The 18,407-nt window shown below is 46.0% G+C and overlaps 1 protein-coding gene across 4 annotated transcripts in view; it reads right to left on the bottom strand.

The window, feature by feature from the left end:
- Positions 1-18,407, bottom strand: part of ARG2 (arginase 2) — a 24,268-nt gene extending 5,861 nt beyond the window's left edge. The window contains exons 1-6 of one of the 4 annotated variants that reach the window (XM_075426259.1): positions 18,319-18,407; positions 17,971-18,167; positions 17,091-17,162; positions 16,121-16,193; positions 3,596-3,773; positions 2,557-2,716 (exon numbers count right to left, since the gene is read on the bottom strand). In XM_075426259.1, the coding sequence (XP_075282374.1) occupies positions 2,557-2,716; positions 3,596-3,773; positions 16,121-16,193; positions 17,091-17,162; positions 17,971-17,991 (504 nt within the window). In that variant the 5' untranslated portion in view covers positions 17,992-18,167; positions 18,319-18,407. Of the gene's footprint in view, positions 1-2,556; positions 2,717-3,595; positions 3,774-16,120; positions 16,194-16,296; positions 16,415-17,090; positions 17,773-17,970; positions 18,168-18,318 lie in introns of those variants that run through there. The other 3 variants (XM_075426260.1, XM_075426257.1, XM_075426258.1) reach the window with 3 other exon arrangements.

Here is an 18,407-nt window from a genome sequence, read left to right as displayed (position 1 = left end):
GTGTCGTGGTGGGGAGGGGGGATTGCTCAAAACCCCTTTCACAGCACGAGTGGAAGCGAGGAAGGCGATACAGGGCTCACTACAACAAACTCTGTTTTGCCCTCTGACACCGCTATGCTATGTAGCATGTGGCAAGCTAGAAACGTCCCCAGGAAGAAAAGTGCAGCTGGTTAATTTGTCTGTTGCCTTGAGAAAGAAGTTACGCTTAGCAGAGGGTAGGACTAGAGTCGCCTTCTTGCTGGTGGCAGATAGTTTTAGGATTCAAAAAGAATCTTTGGGCTGGACTAGATGACCCACAGAGGTTCCTTCCAACCCCGAACATTCTGTGATTCTGTGAAAGCAGCTGGGAAAGAAAGCCCATAAATTTTTTTATTCTGTTGTCAACGCAACTGGATGAGAGCGAGCGAGCAACATGCACCTGCTCACACGTGAAGGTTCCCTCCAGTGGGTCAGCTATGCCGCCAGACACGCTGCTGCTGGTGAAGGCACGGTCCGCTACTGCTGTTAAAACAGCTGTTAAAAACTGTGCACAGTTGTAGAAGCTGCCTTGTACCAAGCAGGAGAGGTGGTGTGTTTCCTCCCTCCACCAGGGATACAATACGGTAAGAAAACCCTCTAAATAAGTACACTCCCATTTATGTAGCTGCCCATGCAGGTTGGGGTGCTTCTGGCAGTGTGTCTGCGCAGGCTTCCCGACAGCTGGGTGCTGGTGGGCTTGTGACAAGATCCCACAGCCAGCACCACACCTGACTAACTCGCCTCTCAGTTGAGCCTGATCTTACTCTGTCTTCACTACTGCTGCTGGCAAGAGACCTGCTCCCCCACTGACCCCAGAAAGCTCACAGGATTCTTTTAGTAATTCTAAAAAACAAAACAAAAAAACCCATCAAAAAACCCACCCCACCAAAAACTACTGCTTTTCTGTGCTGCTCAAGAACTGGAGCCCAGCAGACCAGAAATCAACAATGTATGCACAGGAAGCCGATTAAATACTGTTGTCCTACTGACAAAAGAGGAAAGCAGCAGATCTTATTCTGCCTTTCTCCTCCTTCCTCAGCTATCAAAGAACTTGGCTTTGTTCTGTTCTCACCAAGACATAAACTGTTCACCTTAGGTGAGCTCCAAAATTCACAAAACTTCCTCTTGCTCTTCCTATCTGTCCTGCAGAAGTGGGTGGCAGTTGGCAAAAAGAAGAAAATATCACCCCCTTTAACTTACAGACAAGAAACTAGAAATACAGTAACCTTTAATATTAACTTTCTCATGTCCTGGGAGTATTTCAAGAAGCCCCATAAATTTTGCATTACTTGGGAATTCTAGCATGTTTGTAGAGACCATACGAGAATTATTAGAAAGAGGATGGTATGTAAGAGTACCAAATGACTCTGCTGACTTGGGGGTGGAATTCATTCAAAAGAATTTGCAGGAGAGCTTTACCAGATGCTGGCAATCTTGCCATAGCCATACAGATGTTAAACATGCTTGCTCTTACTTGGAAGAGGCATACTTCCATCAACACAGCACCCCCAAAATTTATCAGAGAGAAAAAAGAAATCTAAGAGAAATGACTGGCAGTGCAAAGTCCCAGAATAAAAGTGAGGTTATCTGCAGCTCCAGCCTCCATTCTCCACCTGCAGCTGCTGAGCCTGCTCCCACTCTCCAGCCTCAGCTGCAGCAGAAGCAGATGGCTGTATCCACGTTCCTCCGGCAAAGGCCCCAGCTGTTACCAGCGCACAGGCTGCCACTGCGGCATCTCCAGTAGATGCTACAGGTACCCGTGCAGGGCGATACAGCCCGCATCTGGGCCAGAAAGGCTATGCAGGCCTTAGGTCAACCTACTGCTTAGCATCTTGACAGTAGCAAAAACTGGCCAGGCTCATTGCATATGCCCCAGTAAACAGCTCTTTTTGATAATGTGACCTCTTTCCAAGACAAAGACCGTCTCTTCAGAAGCACCCTGTAAGCAGGTACAGCTGTTCCAAACTAATATTTGCCAGCGGAGCCAACACCAGAGCAGCCAGTTAGGTGAGATCATGCAGGAACAGCCCCTGCCAGGCCCCAAGGTTGTCAAAATACAGAAGAGCCAAACTACACAGCAGCAGCGTGCGGGGTGTGGAGGAAGCAGCTGTCCCTGGAGGGGAGCTCAGCACAGCTCCCACAGGCTCTGGTGGGGGGAGGTTCCCTCTTCTGCCCCGCTGGGAGAACTCCTGCCATTGCACAGCCCCAGCTCCTTAAGCAGGCACGGCCCCACGCTGAGCTGCTGCACGCAGCCTGCCTGAACTCCTGGTACCACACAACACACGAGGGTGCTAACACAAAGCAGATTTTTCTCATTCTTGTTTTTAAGTGTATGTATATCTATATTTACATGCGTCTGTGTGCATTTGTGTATGTGTATATATGGGCATGTATACACACACAAATAATACGTATTTTTGCTTGTACTCGGATAAAAAAGGTCTACATTTGCAGCAGATAAGAAAGCACCTCACACCAGAAAAAGTAAAATGCTCTGAGGAGTTCAATGTAGGCAAACTGCACAAGCAGGATACTTACTTTATCTTGGAGCTCTCTCAAGAGAAACGAGAGGGGCTGTCCATGGAGGTTTCCAGACTGAGTTGTAAGAGGGGTGTTGATGTCAGCATGCGCATCCACCCAGACCACACCAAGGTGTGGGCACTGCCGCGCGTGGCCACTGACAGAACCAAGTGCCAAGCTGGAAGTACAGCAGCAAAGCAGTTAGTCACCATTTTCTCCTTCAGAACAACTACAAGGACAATAGGAAGTCTCCGCAACTTCCGTCAGCGACACTGTCATGTTTCAACACAGACAGCTGTGACAAAGAAGAGCGCATTCCACACAAACTGCACCACATGCCACTAGCGTTATTCCAGGAGACTCCAAGGAACTATACAGGACTACACTAGTACTGACAGATGAGAAAGAGCTCTTCCCTCTCCACTGTCACCCTTCCCACAGTCTGATCTTCACCTGGTCTAGCTCCAAATGATCTCGTAGAAAATGTAGTGTGCTCACTCATCAATTCTGCTATTCACCCATTTTTTCATTCCAGTCATGACACCTTCCTCCACAATTCATTCTTACATGCCCTACCTTCTTCAACCAATTCTCAGACCAAAGGTTAGTGAAAAAGAGGAGAAAGACATTCACATACTGTAAGATCTATTGCAAAATGGTCCGTGTACAGGCACTACAAACCCATTCTAAGAGCTGATGGGCAAAAGAGACACGTCACTAAACACTCAACAATAAAGACACCACAACAGTTCCTAAAGGGACCTGATCACACAAACTTTCAGGATTTTGTGAAACAGGAAAACATCATTTGTATGTCCACAGATTGCAGAACAGTCTGGAACTAAGCAGTACTGTCTTAGAAGGTCAGATTTTTGTAGCTGTCTTCTATGTTCCACCCAAAAAGCCCCAGCAATAAAATCAAAATGCTGCTACCCTATGGTATTGCCAGGAAATGGCCCCAAGTTGTTCCCACCATCCCCTTATTTTTTAATTAAATTCTTATGCTCTAAGCATCAACCTGCAGCATGCACCACTAATGGCTTCTGGTTCAGCTCACCTGTGATCGCCACCTATAGTCACACAGCTGTGTCCAGCGGCTACTGCTCTGCTCACAGCATCAGCCAACACCTGGCTGGCTAAACCCACTGACCGGGGATATAAAATCAGGTTGTTGTACAGTTCATCATTGGGAACTTGAGTGAAATTCAAATCTCCAAAGTCATACACTTGGCATCCTGGAAACACAGCAGCAAAAGAAGAAAGCGAGTGAGTTAATTTAAGCGCCCAGAGAAATGATCAAAATACGGTCCGTCAGAAAATCAGTTGGGCCAGTACAAAAGGAACAACGGGAGGGGAATGGATTCGTTTGACTATTTGCATGCCCTTGCAACCAACCATGTCACAACTTCACGGATCAGAAGGCTTATGACAGTATTGTTGCTTTAACTCAGCGATGAGATAGGACAGTCATAGAAAGTCACCTAGGAAAACAGTTTGGCTTTTTTTTAATTATTTCGTGGCAATTTTAACATGAAAAAGTTCAGTTTGTATCGCAGTCTTCCTTCCCAGTTAGACGTATTGTATACAGCCTTAAATGAGCGCAGCAGTCATTTGAGTCCTAACAGTTACTTTTAACAGTTTCTTTCCATTTTCAAATGCCACCAAGAATCCAAGCACAAAAGTGCCAAGTTACCAGTAAAGGAAATTTTCTTACAGTACTTCCAGGCAACTCCACAGAGGATGCAGAAGTGCTTTCTAAAAGAACCTGTCCATTTTCTCAACACAAGATGTTCTAGAAGGCATTTTAATTCTGGGGCTTTGATCCCAACCCTCTCTGAGATCCTATCATTGCCAGTTACGACGTAATTGGCTGCTGAAGCCTGACAACATTCTGGGTCTAAGATTCAGCCTTTCCCAAAATGTTTTTCTGCCTACTTACCCTCAAGAGAAGTCACTTCAGAGATTAGGAAACAAGGGAACGTTTGTGAGTGTTCTTTCCCTCCTCCATGCAACTGGGACCGTGTTTATTAATTGGCTGTGTTTAAACTTTAATTCTCTTTCACACACGTTACAGAGCTTATCCTTTGAAGCTCTGCTGTCTGATACCACGTGCTTTCTGAACAGTCATTTAGAGACCAAAATTTCTAACAGTATGTCACAGGACAGAGCCTCTCAGTTTCAGACAGGCCTGTCACTGCAGGCACTGATGAGGACTGTAACGGCCTCAAGGTATTTACAGCTACGCTGTTAGTGGCTTAATAGCTCAAGACCACCCTGAATACCAGTCATGCCTGTCCCATTTGTTCCTCAGAAACACTCCTCTGTTTGCATTTCAAAGCATCCAGACTAGAGCCAGACATCTTGCCTTTCGCCATCCTACACCTAACAGGGGACGTTTTGAAGAATTCAGGCAAACCAACATGAAGGAACAGCTCACTTGAGACTCTGGGTTTCCTGCTTAATTGCCATTAAGCCATTAGTCCAACGTCTAGAAAACGGGCTCTGTGGACTTCCTTGGTGGAAATAACATAAAAGTAACATTGAGAAAAACATGACTTTATGATAACTTCAAAAGGAGTTTTGACTGGGGAAAAGAATAAAGCAAAATGGTTGAGTCACTTGTGAGAATTAGGTGGCTAGAAAACAGGCAAGCATACTTTTTATAGCAGGGGCATAGATGAACACACATCAGGGTGTTTGCTAGGACAGGCCATGCCAGCTGAACACAATTACTCGACAAAGGATTAAATAAATGTAGTCACATCAGCTCTGTGAGAAAACGTTATCTGCAGAGACTTAAAGCAGTAAGCAGGCCCATGACATACCACATGCCATGACATACAGCTTACAGTGTGGGTATGGTAGAGATGGATGGACAAGACATGCTTTTGGGATCCAGAATTCTGTGATCTTGTCCACCTTTCGGGCAAATGGTACTCTCATATCTCCTGCATTAAGATGCCTCTCTACTTATTTTTTTAAAAAAAGCCTAATGCCTGTTAGACAATAGATGCCTTCAGTTTTTGTTACCATCTTCAAAAGTTTATTTTTTCAGGTAGAGTTCATAACCCTTGTAGCAGCTTCTTTTTTCAGCTTTGCAATTCCTCTTTTATTTAGGTCCTTTGTTTTTATGTGCTTGCAGAGGGCAGCTCAAGTTTCCCTGGTTGATAGGAATGTTTTCAGCCAACTATCTAATGGCTATCTGATTAAGACACAGTTAATATCAAAAGTACACACTAATCCAATCTTTGAACATTAATAACAGCTTTTCCTCCTACTGTTTTTTAAATTGTGTCCAGAGCTTTGAGAGCTATGACTAAATGACCTTAGCACAAATGGAAAGCTTACTGAATAGATAGCACTCACACACCAAAAAAAGAAAAAAGTCACAGTACATAGATCAACCATGTATCCTGAAGTGATTAGAAGTGTGTGTGTAAGTGCATTGTGCACATACATGTATTAGGATTGAACAGATATTAAAGAGATGAAATCAACATGTACATTTGTCTTAATGCTTACTGAACAGCAAAGAAAAAGAACGTCAAATTATTAATTATCGGTGTATTTTCTTAGCTTCTATTTAGAGTGTCTCAGATACTACTCTAATGCTTAGGAACTTGTTCTCTATTTCATCTGCTTGCACATACTTTTGATGTTAAAAAATTTAAAACCTAAATCTTTCTCAACTACATTATTTTGTCCAACACAGCAATTGCTAAGTGGATAGACATGCTGTAGTGCAGTACAGTCTGATGGATCTTGCTGTTATTTGGCCATTAGCAAAAGATTTACACAATCCACCACACCAAACAATATGCACTTACTTTCTCTGGTAGCTCAGGCGCTCTGTTTTAAGATACTAATGGCTATAAACAAAGAGCTTTTTAAATCAGCACAGAAAGTTAACATGAAGAATATATATGGGCCTTTTAAAAGGCAGTAGATTCAAGTTCTGAAAACTGGAAAAAGATACAAGGGAGATAGGAAAGCCATTTATTAGAAAGCACAGCATCCACACCATTTGTCAGTGCAGCAGATCAGGTCTAGCCAAGATTGAAGTTCGTTTTAAATGAAACAGTATCCTACAGTACTAATAAACTAAACACCACAGCCATTTTGCTAGTAACTAAATATGAAATTAAAATATGATCAAAAGCAGCCTTTTGTTCCACTTTCAAGCTCTAACAGAAATTACATTCAAATGAAAAATATTCTGTTTAATTCATTAGTCAGTTATCAACAGTGTAGAAAGTTTATAACAAGTCCATACAAGTCAGCTTCATCAGCACTTTGGCTCAAGCGGAGGTCACTTTTTGAAGTGAGGAAAACAAAACAGGCTTGATTGATCTATTCCTGTTACAGGAGCTTGCAAGAGAGGTCAGGGAGATGGACATGTCAATCTGACTATGAACACACAGTGTAATTACATAAATAAGATGCATATATGCAAAATAGTCCTGTTAGTATGATTCGCATATAGAGGCAGCACATGCATCTCTTCTGCAGCTGAATACTGCAATCCTCAGTGGTTCAATGCCCGCCTCTGACAGAGTTTCATCAACAGGGCTGCTTGGGAGCGCATTTCAGCCAAAAATTAATAAATTAGCTTGAAACAGTTTGTACAGTAGATCTTCCCTAGGTCAACTTCTTTTGACCAGAACAGGTTGGGGAAAGGTCACACAGGCATTCAACCAGCAGAGCAGGGGATGGAGGGCAGTCGTTTCTTCAGCCTGCACAGCCAGAACCAGAACTTTACCTACATTTGGTAAAGGAAATCAGTATTTTTCATAATTAGGAGCCAAACTTGTACTTGGGTAGAAACATAAATTAAGAACACATCTAAGGAAATAAAAAGTTTTCTGCACACCTTTTTAAATAAAATATCAATGTGGCACTCAGGCTCAACCCATTGATGCTTGTAACTGGGGCATAAGATGCCCTTTAGCAAGCTATATGACAATGGTGATGTTCACCTCCTACCATCTTAAAACAGTCCATTTATTCAGCACCCACAGTAGGCAACAGTTACTACAGCAAGTAATTTCCCTGCATAGATTTAGAGAAAATTTTCTTCTGTAAAAGCAAGTGGCTCCTAAGTCCGGGGGCATTTAACCAGAAAATCTGGGCAGCAGCAGCAGGGAAAGCTTCCCCATCCTCCTCTACTACAATTCTGCACCAGAACCAGCAATCTGATAGAAGGAGATTCAGCTTTCAAAATCCAAGCTGTCTGCTGGCATTGCCCAGTGGCATGCCACTGTAACACACTCATAACAGCTCTCCGAGGCAGCAAACAGGAACTGAACAAAAGCATGTGGAACATGAGATAGAAACAATCTCTTGACACTGCCTGTTTACACTGGGTGTTTGCAAACTAGAGGTAAAAAAAAATCCTAAATTAATAGGAAAATTAAATATTTTCTCTTTCAGGATTCTAAACTCAGCTGAACTACTTCCAAAGGAATCTGGAAATCCCGCTGTTCTTACATCTTACTTCATACTATGCATTACACAAAACCATTCACATGGAAGCATCACTCCTGTGAACTGTTTCCTCAGACCACAGGCCGTTTAGTGAATCACCACAGACACAGAAAGGCTTTTCAGGAAGCAATGAGTACTGTGAACAATGTTGACAGACAAACTTAACATTTTCCTCCCTGTGAACAAAGCAGAGGGCTACAAGCTGTTACCATCCTTACTTTCAGTACAAGCTCATAGGATTACAAAGTCCTACCGTAAGCTGTTTTCAGAGATATTGTCAAAATGTTGCACAATAGCAAACAAATTGCTCTATTCATTTGACCAGTACATTCCGATGCCTACTTCAAGACAGTTTTAACCCTCCAGAATTACCTGGGGGTGGGGGGGGCTGTGGGTGGGTAAAAACAACTGTATGAATGAATGAATATGAAATTAGGCTAGCAAGGTTCCCACTAAAAAGAGACCGAGACTTCAGCAGCCTAGTTCAAATCATAACCTTCTTGTTCGAAAAGTTCTTACACAGCGTCTAATCCTCTTTAAACAGAATATATATTTGCTGGAAGACATCTCCTATTAGATACAGATATTTGATGTCTCAACAGGTTTCTGCCAGCTCTAAAATTTCACCTCCTAAAATGGAAGTTCATACCCCAGTTATTTCCACCCTGCCTTTTGGCATTCTGAAAGGTCTGGTTGAAGACAAAGTTTCTGTAAGTATACCTATTTAAAAGGCTTCAGCTTATGCAACGGTAAGAAGCAAACCCAATTCTAATTGCTACCCCAAGTCTCAAGGTGTTCTTTGCACGAAATGAGCCAAGAAATCTTTTTTCCCTGGACAGCAAGTCAAGCAGCCACCTCACTTCCCTCTGAAAACCATTTATAACTTTAATCCCTTATGAAATCCAGTGCGCTTGACCTGAAAAGGTCTCCAACAACGTCAGTATCAGGTGTGGGGAAACATTTGCACTGTGGCTTGCATCAGAGAGGAGATGGGGTGCAGCAGTCTGCTGCCACTCTGCTGACAAACGCTGCACAAGTTCTAATTCCCTTCATATAAGCTTAACCCAGAAACAGTTCCCAAGAGCAGAACACAGGTAAGCACTTACAGCCACAGGAAGCCATAATAGTAAAACAGCTCTCTTCAGCAACAAGCACCTTGTGCTTTAGATTGTTACAGAAGTAAGCAGCTACTGTGTTAGTTAACCCAGACATGTAACACTTCAGAGGAAGGGAGAGCAGAATACATCACAGATTACTGCAGTTCTCTCTCTCCTTGCCTCTTACCAGCTGCAAGAAACTAACATCAGACCAACTCACTTCATACTCCAATGAAAGATCCAAGGTTTTTTTGTATTTGACTTCGGTGCCTCATTCCCTGCTTTTCACCAGGTGGTTTTACAACAAATTTCCACCTTCCATCCAAAAATAATCCTCTGTACTATATTTCACATAAGCACATATTTGCCATAGGTATCTTGGTCTTGCTAGTCCACAATGAGAGACAGGATTTAAGTTTCAAACAAGAAAGTAATAACAGATTCTGTGTCCCATAAAGCACATCAAAATCCAACTCATTACCTAAATTTCCCCTTTGTCATCTCCCTCTGTGCCCCTCCACAGTAACTCCCCTCCTTCAACACCTTCGTGGTAAAAAAAACAACAAACAGCATGTTATCTGAATTTATTCCAATACAGAGATAATTTTATGGGTGCAGAAATTCAGCTAAGTCATGTATTAAAACTAATTTTATAATATAAAAATATCAAGGATGAATGGTATCACCATAAAACCAAAGAAATGTAAAACCCCAAAGAGCTCTGTTCTTTGGCCCCTGAATCTAATCTCCCTTTACTGAAAGATTAATAATCAGTTCAGGTTTCTTGATCTGTATCAGCACAGCTTAATTTTTTAGATGTATTTAAACTAGTCTGATATGAGGAACAATTGCAATTACAGCACCTAGTGAACTTCACCCCAAATTAACCAAGTTTCTTTTAAAGCCAACTTCATGGATAATGAGCAACCTGGAATATGCACCAGCCAAATGCAAGCGGAAAAAAACAAACAACAAATCATTGACCGACACAAAGCTTTACATTCTAAAGCAAAACCAAGCAGATGGTGTCTTCCATCAGCATGGGGAAAGAAGAGAACGAGAACTGACCTACTGCAAGGAATACTCTGACTCCATGTACTTTCACTGTTGGCATTTTTCTAGCCACTTCTAATCATGCAAATATCAAAGGGTACAACATTCAGAAGGATAAACTGTAACTGCTGTCAGAGCACACTCCCCCACTTCTAGGAGCTTTGCTTCCCACGCTCAAGGCGAGCTAGCTGATGAGGTCTGTTGTGAAGAAGCAACCTCGGTGGAGGCCTCCCCAAAACAGCTCTCCTCCAAAGCCTCAGCAGGGCTCCTTCTGCCTGCCTGGTTATCGGCTCCTGGCTGCCTTACCTCATGGAGTGGAGCAGCACCTGCCCTTGATGCACTCTGACAACTGGCAAAATTTCAAAGACTCATTGCAAATGCCAGTTACAACCAGTCCATTTGACTGTGCTTTGATTTGTGTCAAACTACTGGTCTTTGAAGCTGATCTATCACAGCTAATCGGCAATTTGAGAGGTAAACAAGAATAACAGTCTCTTGGATCTCTGTCTATCTCTGTATAAATAAAAAGAGGTCATTTATTCTAGTTCCACAAATAAACTGCCGTACTACAAAAGCATGTTTTACTGATACTAAATAGAGGTGTTTGTGCATGCTTGTGCCCAAGGGAAAGAAAGCAAGAAGAAGAGGACTGCCATTTACCTACTCTGTTTCAGGAAAAAATGGGGGGAGGGTGTGCCTCAGTGCAAAAAGGGCATTCCCATTTCTGCTTTGTAGGACAGAAGACTTACCTGGTAGTCCAACATCTTTGTGCTACATCCTAACTGTTTTTTCCATGAGAATGTTCCTAACAAATTAACAGACTTAGCTTTGACAGTACTGACAGCAGATGTGATCAGAAAGAACTCATTTCTCATCTCAACAATGCAGAGATTTAACTAAACAACATGCTGCTTAAAATGCCAGCAGTTATTTAAAGGTTTGTCTGTCTCCCATTTCAACTTTATCAACAGCAGAAAATTTGAGGAAAGAGGCTAAACCAGACAGATCTTGATGTTCTTTATACAATAAGTTTAGACTTCACTGGAATTTTATAGATTAGATATTTGACTGGCTCTACTGAACTAGAAAGTCTTAAAGAGTTTAAAACACTGAGATTTGAAGAGGAACAGCTTAGATAAGAGCTAGTGCAAAGCTAACCTAGATTCTAACCCAAGAATACTGAATCCCTGACACATCTTGTTTCTAACACAAATGCATCTTTGTCAAACTACCATTTGTACATCCAATCTTAATTCAAGTATAAGGCAAGCAGAATGGTACTGTTTATCAAAGTCTTCAGGGATATAAGAAACTCTTTAAACACATATTTACTGGATGGGGTGATGAAATGATTTTCCCAACACTGCCGCTGTAACTCTTGCCAGTCCACATCTGCTGAACGCCAGCACCAATACTTCATTATGCATACCTTGGTGCATAATTGAAAGACTATTTCCCTTCTTACACTCTTCACCCGAGAAGATTTAGGTGGAAAAAGAGGAGATAAATGCAAAAGAAACTGCTTCATGATTTATTGTTAAGACTGAAACTAACCATTCAAGCAATGTTGGCGAAACAGCAAAATTCAATTACTATTTTTGGCAGAAGATGTCAGCACAAGCCAAATGGTTTTAGGCAAAGCAGGAGCATATCTCCAGTCACACAGTGATTAGCAGCTTCATTCTTCTTTTAGAGGAGGTTACTCCTTTCCGAGTCACTACACGGTCCTCCTGAATCCTATTACCGAAGAGCTTTGTTCCAGCCAAACAAAAGAATAGTAATATGACGGTCATTTTCTTTGACAAGTCCAGCTCTGTAAGCCACCGGTCTCTGCAGTCCGCTAACTCGTCAAACTAGCAACTCTGATCCAAACTTTGTTAATCAATTCTAGAGTAATCCAAACCCAAGTCTGACTAATCTCAGCAACCCAGCCACATCCGGCTCTAAATAAAGAAGGAAAAAAAAAGCTTTTCATACTAAAGTTGTTCCCATGTTTGCAACAGCAGAGGTGCCCTAAATCACCTCAAGGGCTACAGTAATTAAGACAGCAGCTATCTATTACTTATAAAAATCTGAGAATGGGCCTTCTTCCCTTCAAGAGGGCTATGCAACACTCTATATTCTAAGGTTGATCAGATTCTCTCCTCAAACAGGAGAGGTCCCAGAAATTCTCACTTTGAAGAGCTTCAAACTTTGCATCTTCTATAGCTTAGGTCAAGTGCATCTATCACCTGTAAAGACGCAGGCCTGTAAGCTTCGTACCCCCACCTCCCCCATGCCAGGGAGTTATGTGTTCTTATTTTCATACAGCACTTCTTTGGCAAGATGGAAGAGTCCTTTAAGATGGTAATATTTTAGTTTCCCTCAGGAGAAGAATCAAAGCCAAAAGACAAACATCACCAAGCTGAATTAAAAAGCCTCACAGGCTTAGTCAGTTATATCTTAAATTATCCCTGCTACAGACTTGCACACTCACTGTGTTTGGCTTGGGAGCTGGACTCCTGCTACATTAACTCTCCTCCTGAGTAGACCTGGAGCTACTACCAACATGTAACAGTGTTATCTCCACTTCCAACAAGCGGATAAAAGTCAAGTTAGTGGCTCAGATTCATCTCTGATAGTCTGGTACAGACTAGCGATACCATCTGCCTCTGAGCTCCCTCCTCCCATTTCAGCTCAAGCATAAACAAGCTGTGCACAGGCACTCATCATTTCAGGCAGCCAGTAATTCATCATACCACGTTCGTATAGTCACAGTCTCTTTCAAGGGAGGCATCCCCCCCAAAAAAAATAGAAAATGGACACTGCAATAGGAATATGGAAGAACAGAAGTTAGGATAGCGTGAAAGGAACAACAGAATTCCCTCCCGAAGATATCAGCCAGCGAAAGCAAATTGCAGAACAGTGCAAAAAGGAAGAAACAAACACCTAACATTTTCACTCACTTTGACATGGCTTGAGCACTATCAACGGAACTCATTAAATCAGGCATTCTAACATATGAAAAGCCATATGGTTGTTTGCTATTCAAAGTAACAAAGTATAGACACATATGACTAAAATAAACACAGTGCATGCATCTTACTACCTGAACACTACATTTTAGAGGAGACTTCAGAGCATCTTCATTTTATGAGGTCAAATTGAATTTGAATGGAAAATGAATAAATCAAACTTTACAATTTCAGGCAAACAGAAGAATCTGATCACCAGAAATCTCTTCTACTTGAAAGAAGTGAGGATAATTTTATATGAATTACTGTTAATACAGAGTTCTCATTACAGGAACACTGCCTCTTTCCCCCATCTATACCTTAGACTGCACACAATCCACCCTCACTCTTCTGCCGAGAAGCATCATGCCACAGCTGACCTCATGTTCCAAGCTTGTAATGACAAGGAAAAGTCATGTTTATAGCACTCCCTCAAATCCCAGTGGGGAACAGGGGCATCCAACAACAGCAAACACCCCCCCTCCCCACACAGACTCTATGCACACAAATGCTTCAGAAGCCAATACATACAGGAGAACAGAAGCCCTATATCTTAGATAAATGTTATTTCTTCTTAAAGAAGGAACCTGGTCTGCTACAGCATTACTTAACTGCCTCTGAAAGACAAGCAACAAGGTCCCACGAAAACTATTAACTCTTAACACAACAGATAAACAGAATATCCACATTAATAATGAGAATAATACTGTTGCTCTATTGCCTTCTTCAGTGTATGAGAAGCAAATTCATAGCATTAGAAAGCAGCTAAAGTTTTGCTGCCATTTCAGTGTCCCGCAGGAGTCTGAGCAACGGCACTATTATCGCATCACGGGCAAAGCTAACCTGCCCGCTCAGGGAAGAGAAACGGACAGCCCGTACACAAAAACAATCATTTGTTAAGCTTCCATGAACAGCAGATGTGCACAAGGCAAAAGGCTACATGGTCGTTTCCTCCTCAATCTCCCACCCTACCCTCAAGCAGACTGTCTTTGCAAGATAAAGAACTCCCCCGCATATGCTGGGGACCGTCACTGTTCCAAGATGGGCCCTCACAGCAGATTCTGTTACAATCCAAGTGCCACCTGAACCTGTTCCTAAGAGAGCTGCAGAGATTTCAGAAGCGATAAAGATCAACACCGACTGAAAAAAAACTCTACCCCAGTGGAAAAAATATGTCAGCAATAGCAAATTGAAACTGCAGGAGGAAGAAATCCCAAAGCATTTAAAAACTACAAGGTAACAGCAAGAAAACATCCCCATGTGCATCACTGATTAACGAGTAAGGAGTCCATAAGCAACTAAACAGCGCTTCCACTTATTTTTTAGTTTGACTTGCTTCATTTCTACCCCCACAACTTTTTGTTAATGGAAGTGAGAAAGGGCTTGTATCCTCCTTTCTTTCTACATTCCTACTGAAGTGAGCTTGTGTCATGCAAATGAGTTTTTTCTGTTGGCTTCTTTTGGTTTTCTTCCCCAAAAGAATTCTTATGAAATGGAGGTATTGGATCTGAACTACTTGAAAGAGAACTCCAATCCTTCCAGTATAGAATTCTGTCTTCGGCATAGATTACTGCCTACAGTCCTGCCTAGAATAACGTACCCTCCTTTTAAATCTAGTAACTTGTTAGTTTAAAATTAACTCTAAGCACAGTAACATCCTGACCTGCTTTTATTCCTGTATATAAGTAAGACCTCTTTCAGACACCCTCTTCTATGTTTGTAGGTCATAGACCATGCTCACCAGAATTCAAATATCGCCCAGGATGGCATACATCTCAACTTTGCACAAAACAAGATGGGAAAAAGACCATCTACTCATTTGATTGCAAACTGGGACTTTTCAGCTTGTGAATTGTAAGATATGCAGGATAAGCCTACAGGGCTGCACAGAACAATAGCTTCTGTTTTAAAGAGGTCTTACAATTCAGAATAAATTTGCTAGAGGGTTATTAGGCAATTATCTTTTCCTCTGCATGCATCTAAACTGCACTGACACTAACCACACACAGAGCAAATAACAGCTTTTGCTGTGGTCCAGCCCTGCAATCCATCCCCATCAGTTTTCAATAACGCTTTTTAAATGAAAGATCCTCCAAGACAGAGCTCAGCTTTACAAGATTCTATCCCTCACGTCCTGTTTCTAACAACTGCGACACAGTTTTCTGCAGTTCTCAGATTGTGAAAGCAAAATATGTGAGAAGCTGAAACACAAATAAGCACATGGATTTGCTTCAGCAACAGCAGTGGTAACAGGAAAAAGACCTGAAACTGTCTGTTCACACAACGCTACTTGGAAGTGCTTCCAAAGCAGAACTCCAGACAAGACCTCATACACAAACCTGAGGATGTCTCCAGAAAGTTCCGAGTTTGATCACTTCAAAGCACGTAAGTATTTTAGGAGCAAGGTAAGTAGCTAGTAATGAATATGGAAAGAGAAAATACAGGACGTGAGAAATCCAGGAACGTGGTCAAGGCTCTTCCTTGAGCGGACACATCGAGCGCAGGTAACGCTTCGAGCAGCCTGGCGCTTCTCCAGCTTTCCCGCAGCCCCCGCGGGAACCGCAGGCCGACAGAGCGCTCGCCGTGCCGGCGCCGGCGAGCACCCAGCCGCTTCTTGGCGGCCGGGGCGGGCGGCCCAGCGCCCCTTTGTGCCGGGGAACCCCCGGGGCCCGCCTTCCTCCCGGCGCTATGCGGCAAGCCCGCCTCGCCCGGTACCGCAGCGCCCGGCCCAGCGCCGCTCTGCGGGAAGCGACCGTTCCCACCCCCCCCACGCCGCCCACCCCCCCCGGGCTTGCAGCGAGCGGCTGAGTCACGTTTCCCCAGAACGAGCCGCGAAGAGGATGCCCTGCCAGGGGAAGGGGAAGGTGCGGGCGACCCCACAGCCCCCTCCTCCACCGCTCCCGCCACACCCCTCCCCCCCCCCCCGCCGGCGAAGCCCCCGACGCGGCGCCTCACCGAGCCCGGCCAGCCGCTCCACCAGCCCCGCGGCGCGCAGGGTAGCGGGGCCGTGATCCACTCCGCGCCGTTTCTGCGAGACAAAGAGAAGGGCGATGCGTTAGCCGGTACGCGAGCCGCGCCGAGGGAGGAGCGGGGCCGAGCGGCTGCGGCGCCCCCGGCGCCGCGATGCCCACCTGCCCCCGGGAGAGCGGCGCTCCCACCAGCGCCACCGAGCGCGCCCGCCGGGGCGGCCGCAGCCCCGCGCCTGCCTGCCAGCGGAGGAGCCGGGCGAAGCCGCCGCGCAGGGCCATGACGGACGCGCCGCGCGGGGCCGCGCCGCCGCCCCGCGCCTTTTAACGGGCGCCTGCCCCGCGCGCTCCGCGGCCGCGAGCCGGCTCCCCGCCCCCCCGCGCCGCCCGGCCAACGGCGGCGCGCGCGCCCGGGGGTGTGTCCCGCCCCCCGCGGCGCACGCGGCTCAGGGGCGGGGGCGGGGCGGGCAACGGCTCCTCCGCAGCGGCCAACGCCCCGCGCCGGGGATTTTCCACTCCCGACCGCCGCCTCCCCGCCGGGCCCCGGGCCGCTCACCTCGCTGCCGGCAGCGGGCAGGGCTGGCGCCCCCCCCCGCCCGGGGCAGGGGACTCCCCGGCTCTCCGCGCCCCGGCGAGAGGGCACCCCGGGGCTGGGGGCAGCGGCTGGCGCGCACCGCCCGCCGGGCTGGGGCTCGGGGAATGCCTCTGCCCCGGCTGCTCCCCCTTCGGCCGCCGCGGGGGACCAGCCCCGGGGGGGTGGATCTTGGCGCGAAGCGGCGGAACCTGTAACCGTCCCGGGAGCGAAACAGCGCCCCGGCCGGGCTCCCCGGCTGGCCCCGCTGCGCCCCCCGGGGCTCCCGCGCGGGAACGCTGCTCCGGGGCGCTGCCGGAGGGAAACGGGGTGACGCTCCTCGTCTGGCACCCTCGATCACGTGTTAAGAAAGCCCCTTCTCCCGCACCTGCCTCGAACAGCCCGTCTCGGCATGTCTTGGCCCAAAATGATCCACAAGCTCTGAAAGCTCCCCCTGTTCCTGAAGGATTAGAGAGTAAGAAATTATGTAAAAACCGGTAAATGCCCCCATCTTTCCCTTCTGTGACAAGGCAACGTGGCTCCGACCGTCGAACGTGCAGCCTCACGTACACGCTTGAAAGGCAGGCTGGCAGCGCTCACGAGAAGAGAGATGACAGGGCGCAAACATGGCCAAACTGGGACTTGCCAGGGAGATGAAAAAAATAACCACGCATGCTTTCGCTTTTCCCTCATAAGATTTCCAAGTCCTCTCCTCGCCTCTGTACTGCAGTAACTTCCCACATCATTTTGTCCATGCAGATGACCACTGCCGCTCCTCCAGGAGCTCACACGTCTCCCTCCTGTCACCTGCCTTCTTGCTCTTCACACTGCTTTTTCTTCTACTCCCAACTCAGATTTTTCTTTCCCCTTCTCCCTGTCCCCATCTCCAGAGCTCCTATTTATTTACTTCTTCCCACCTGTCGTTTCAAACACTTCTTTGCTTTTTAAATAAAAACTGCAATTCTGTTTCCAGTTTATCGTTTTTTCCCACTTTCACTCCATCTACGAACTTCTTTCACCCTGTTTTTAACATTTTCCCCCCCGTTTCTGCAGTCCGTTGTCCGCCGTTGTGTTTTCCCTCCAGGCCAGCTCACCTCTCCCCCGCCGAGCCCCAGCCCATCCCTCACCTCGGCGCCCCTGTCACGGCGAGACCCGGCACAGGCCGCCGGCCATCACCCCCTCCTCTCGGCTGAGCGAAGGCCTCGGCAGCGATCCGTCAGCGGCCCTCGGTTTCCCGGGTCCGCTGAAGACTCCGAGAACGAGCTCACCGGTTTGTGTGTTTCTAGCATCCACCCAAGAGCCCCGCAGCTGTGACGAATGAAGCGCGTTGCTGACAGAAGGATGGCGCCTGCGGTGAAAGCTGGTGGACACACGCGATGATGGGGACGGAGGAGTCAGGATGGCGCCCTGGAGATCGCCGAGCTGCAGCTCTGCCTCGCTGCCTGGCACGGCTCGCCCAGCGCTACTGCAAAGGCATTGAAGGGAAGGGAGCGCAAAGGCCCTTTAGGTCTCTGCACACAAAGCCAAGTCTCCAATTTATCAGGCACTCGGGCGGCAAGGAACCGCAGCACACTGCTTTAGACTCTGGAAAAAAACAAAATACTGATAAAACCCACCAGAGCTTGCAGCAGAGGACGGTACAGACAGACCAACGGCCGAGTCTGTGCCGCAGGAGCCGGCGAGGGCAGAGGGGGAGCCGCCGCCC

Source organism: Opisthocomus hoazin, chromosome 7 (genome assembly GCF_030867145.1).
Source record: "Opisthocomus hoazin isolate bOpiHoa1 chromosome 7, bOpiHoa1.hap1, whole genome shotgun sequence".
NCBI classification, from domain to species: domain Eukaryota; kingdom Metazoa; phylum Chordata; class Aves; order Opisthocomiformes; family Opisthocomidae; genus Opisthocomus; species Opisthocomus hoazin.
Note: the sequence above shows the minus strand (reverse complement) of the source record. Positions and strands in the feature narration are given on the sequence as shown.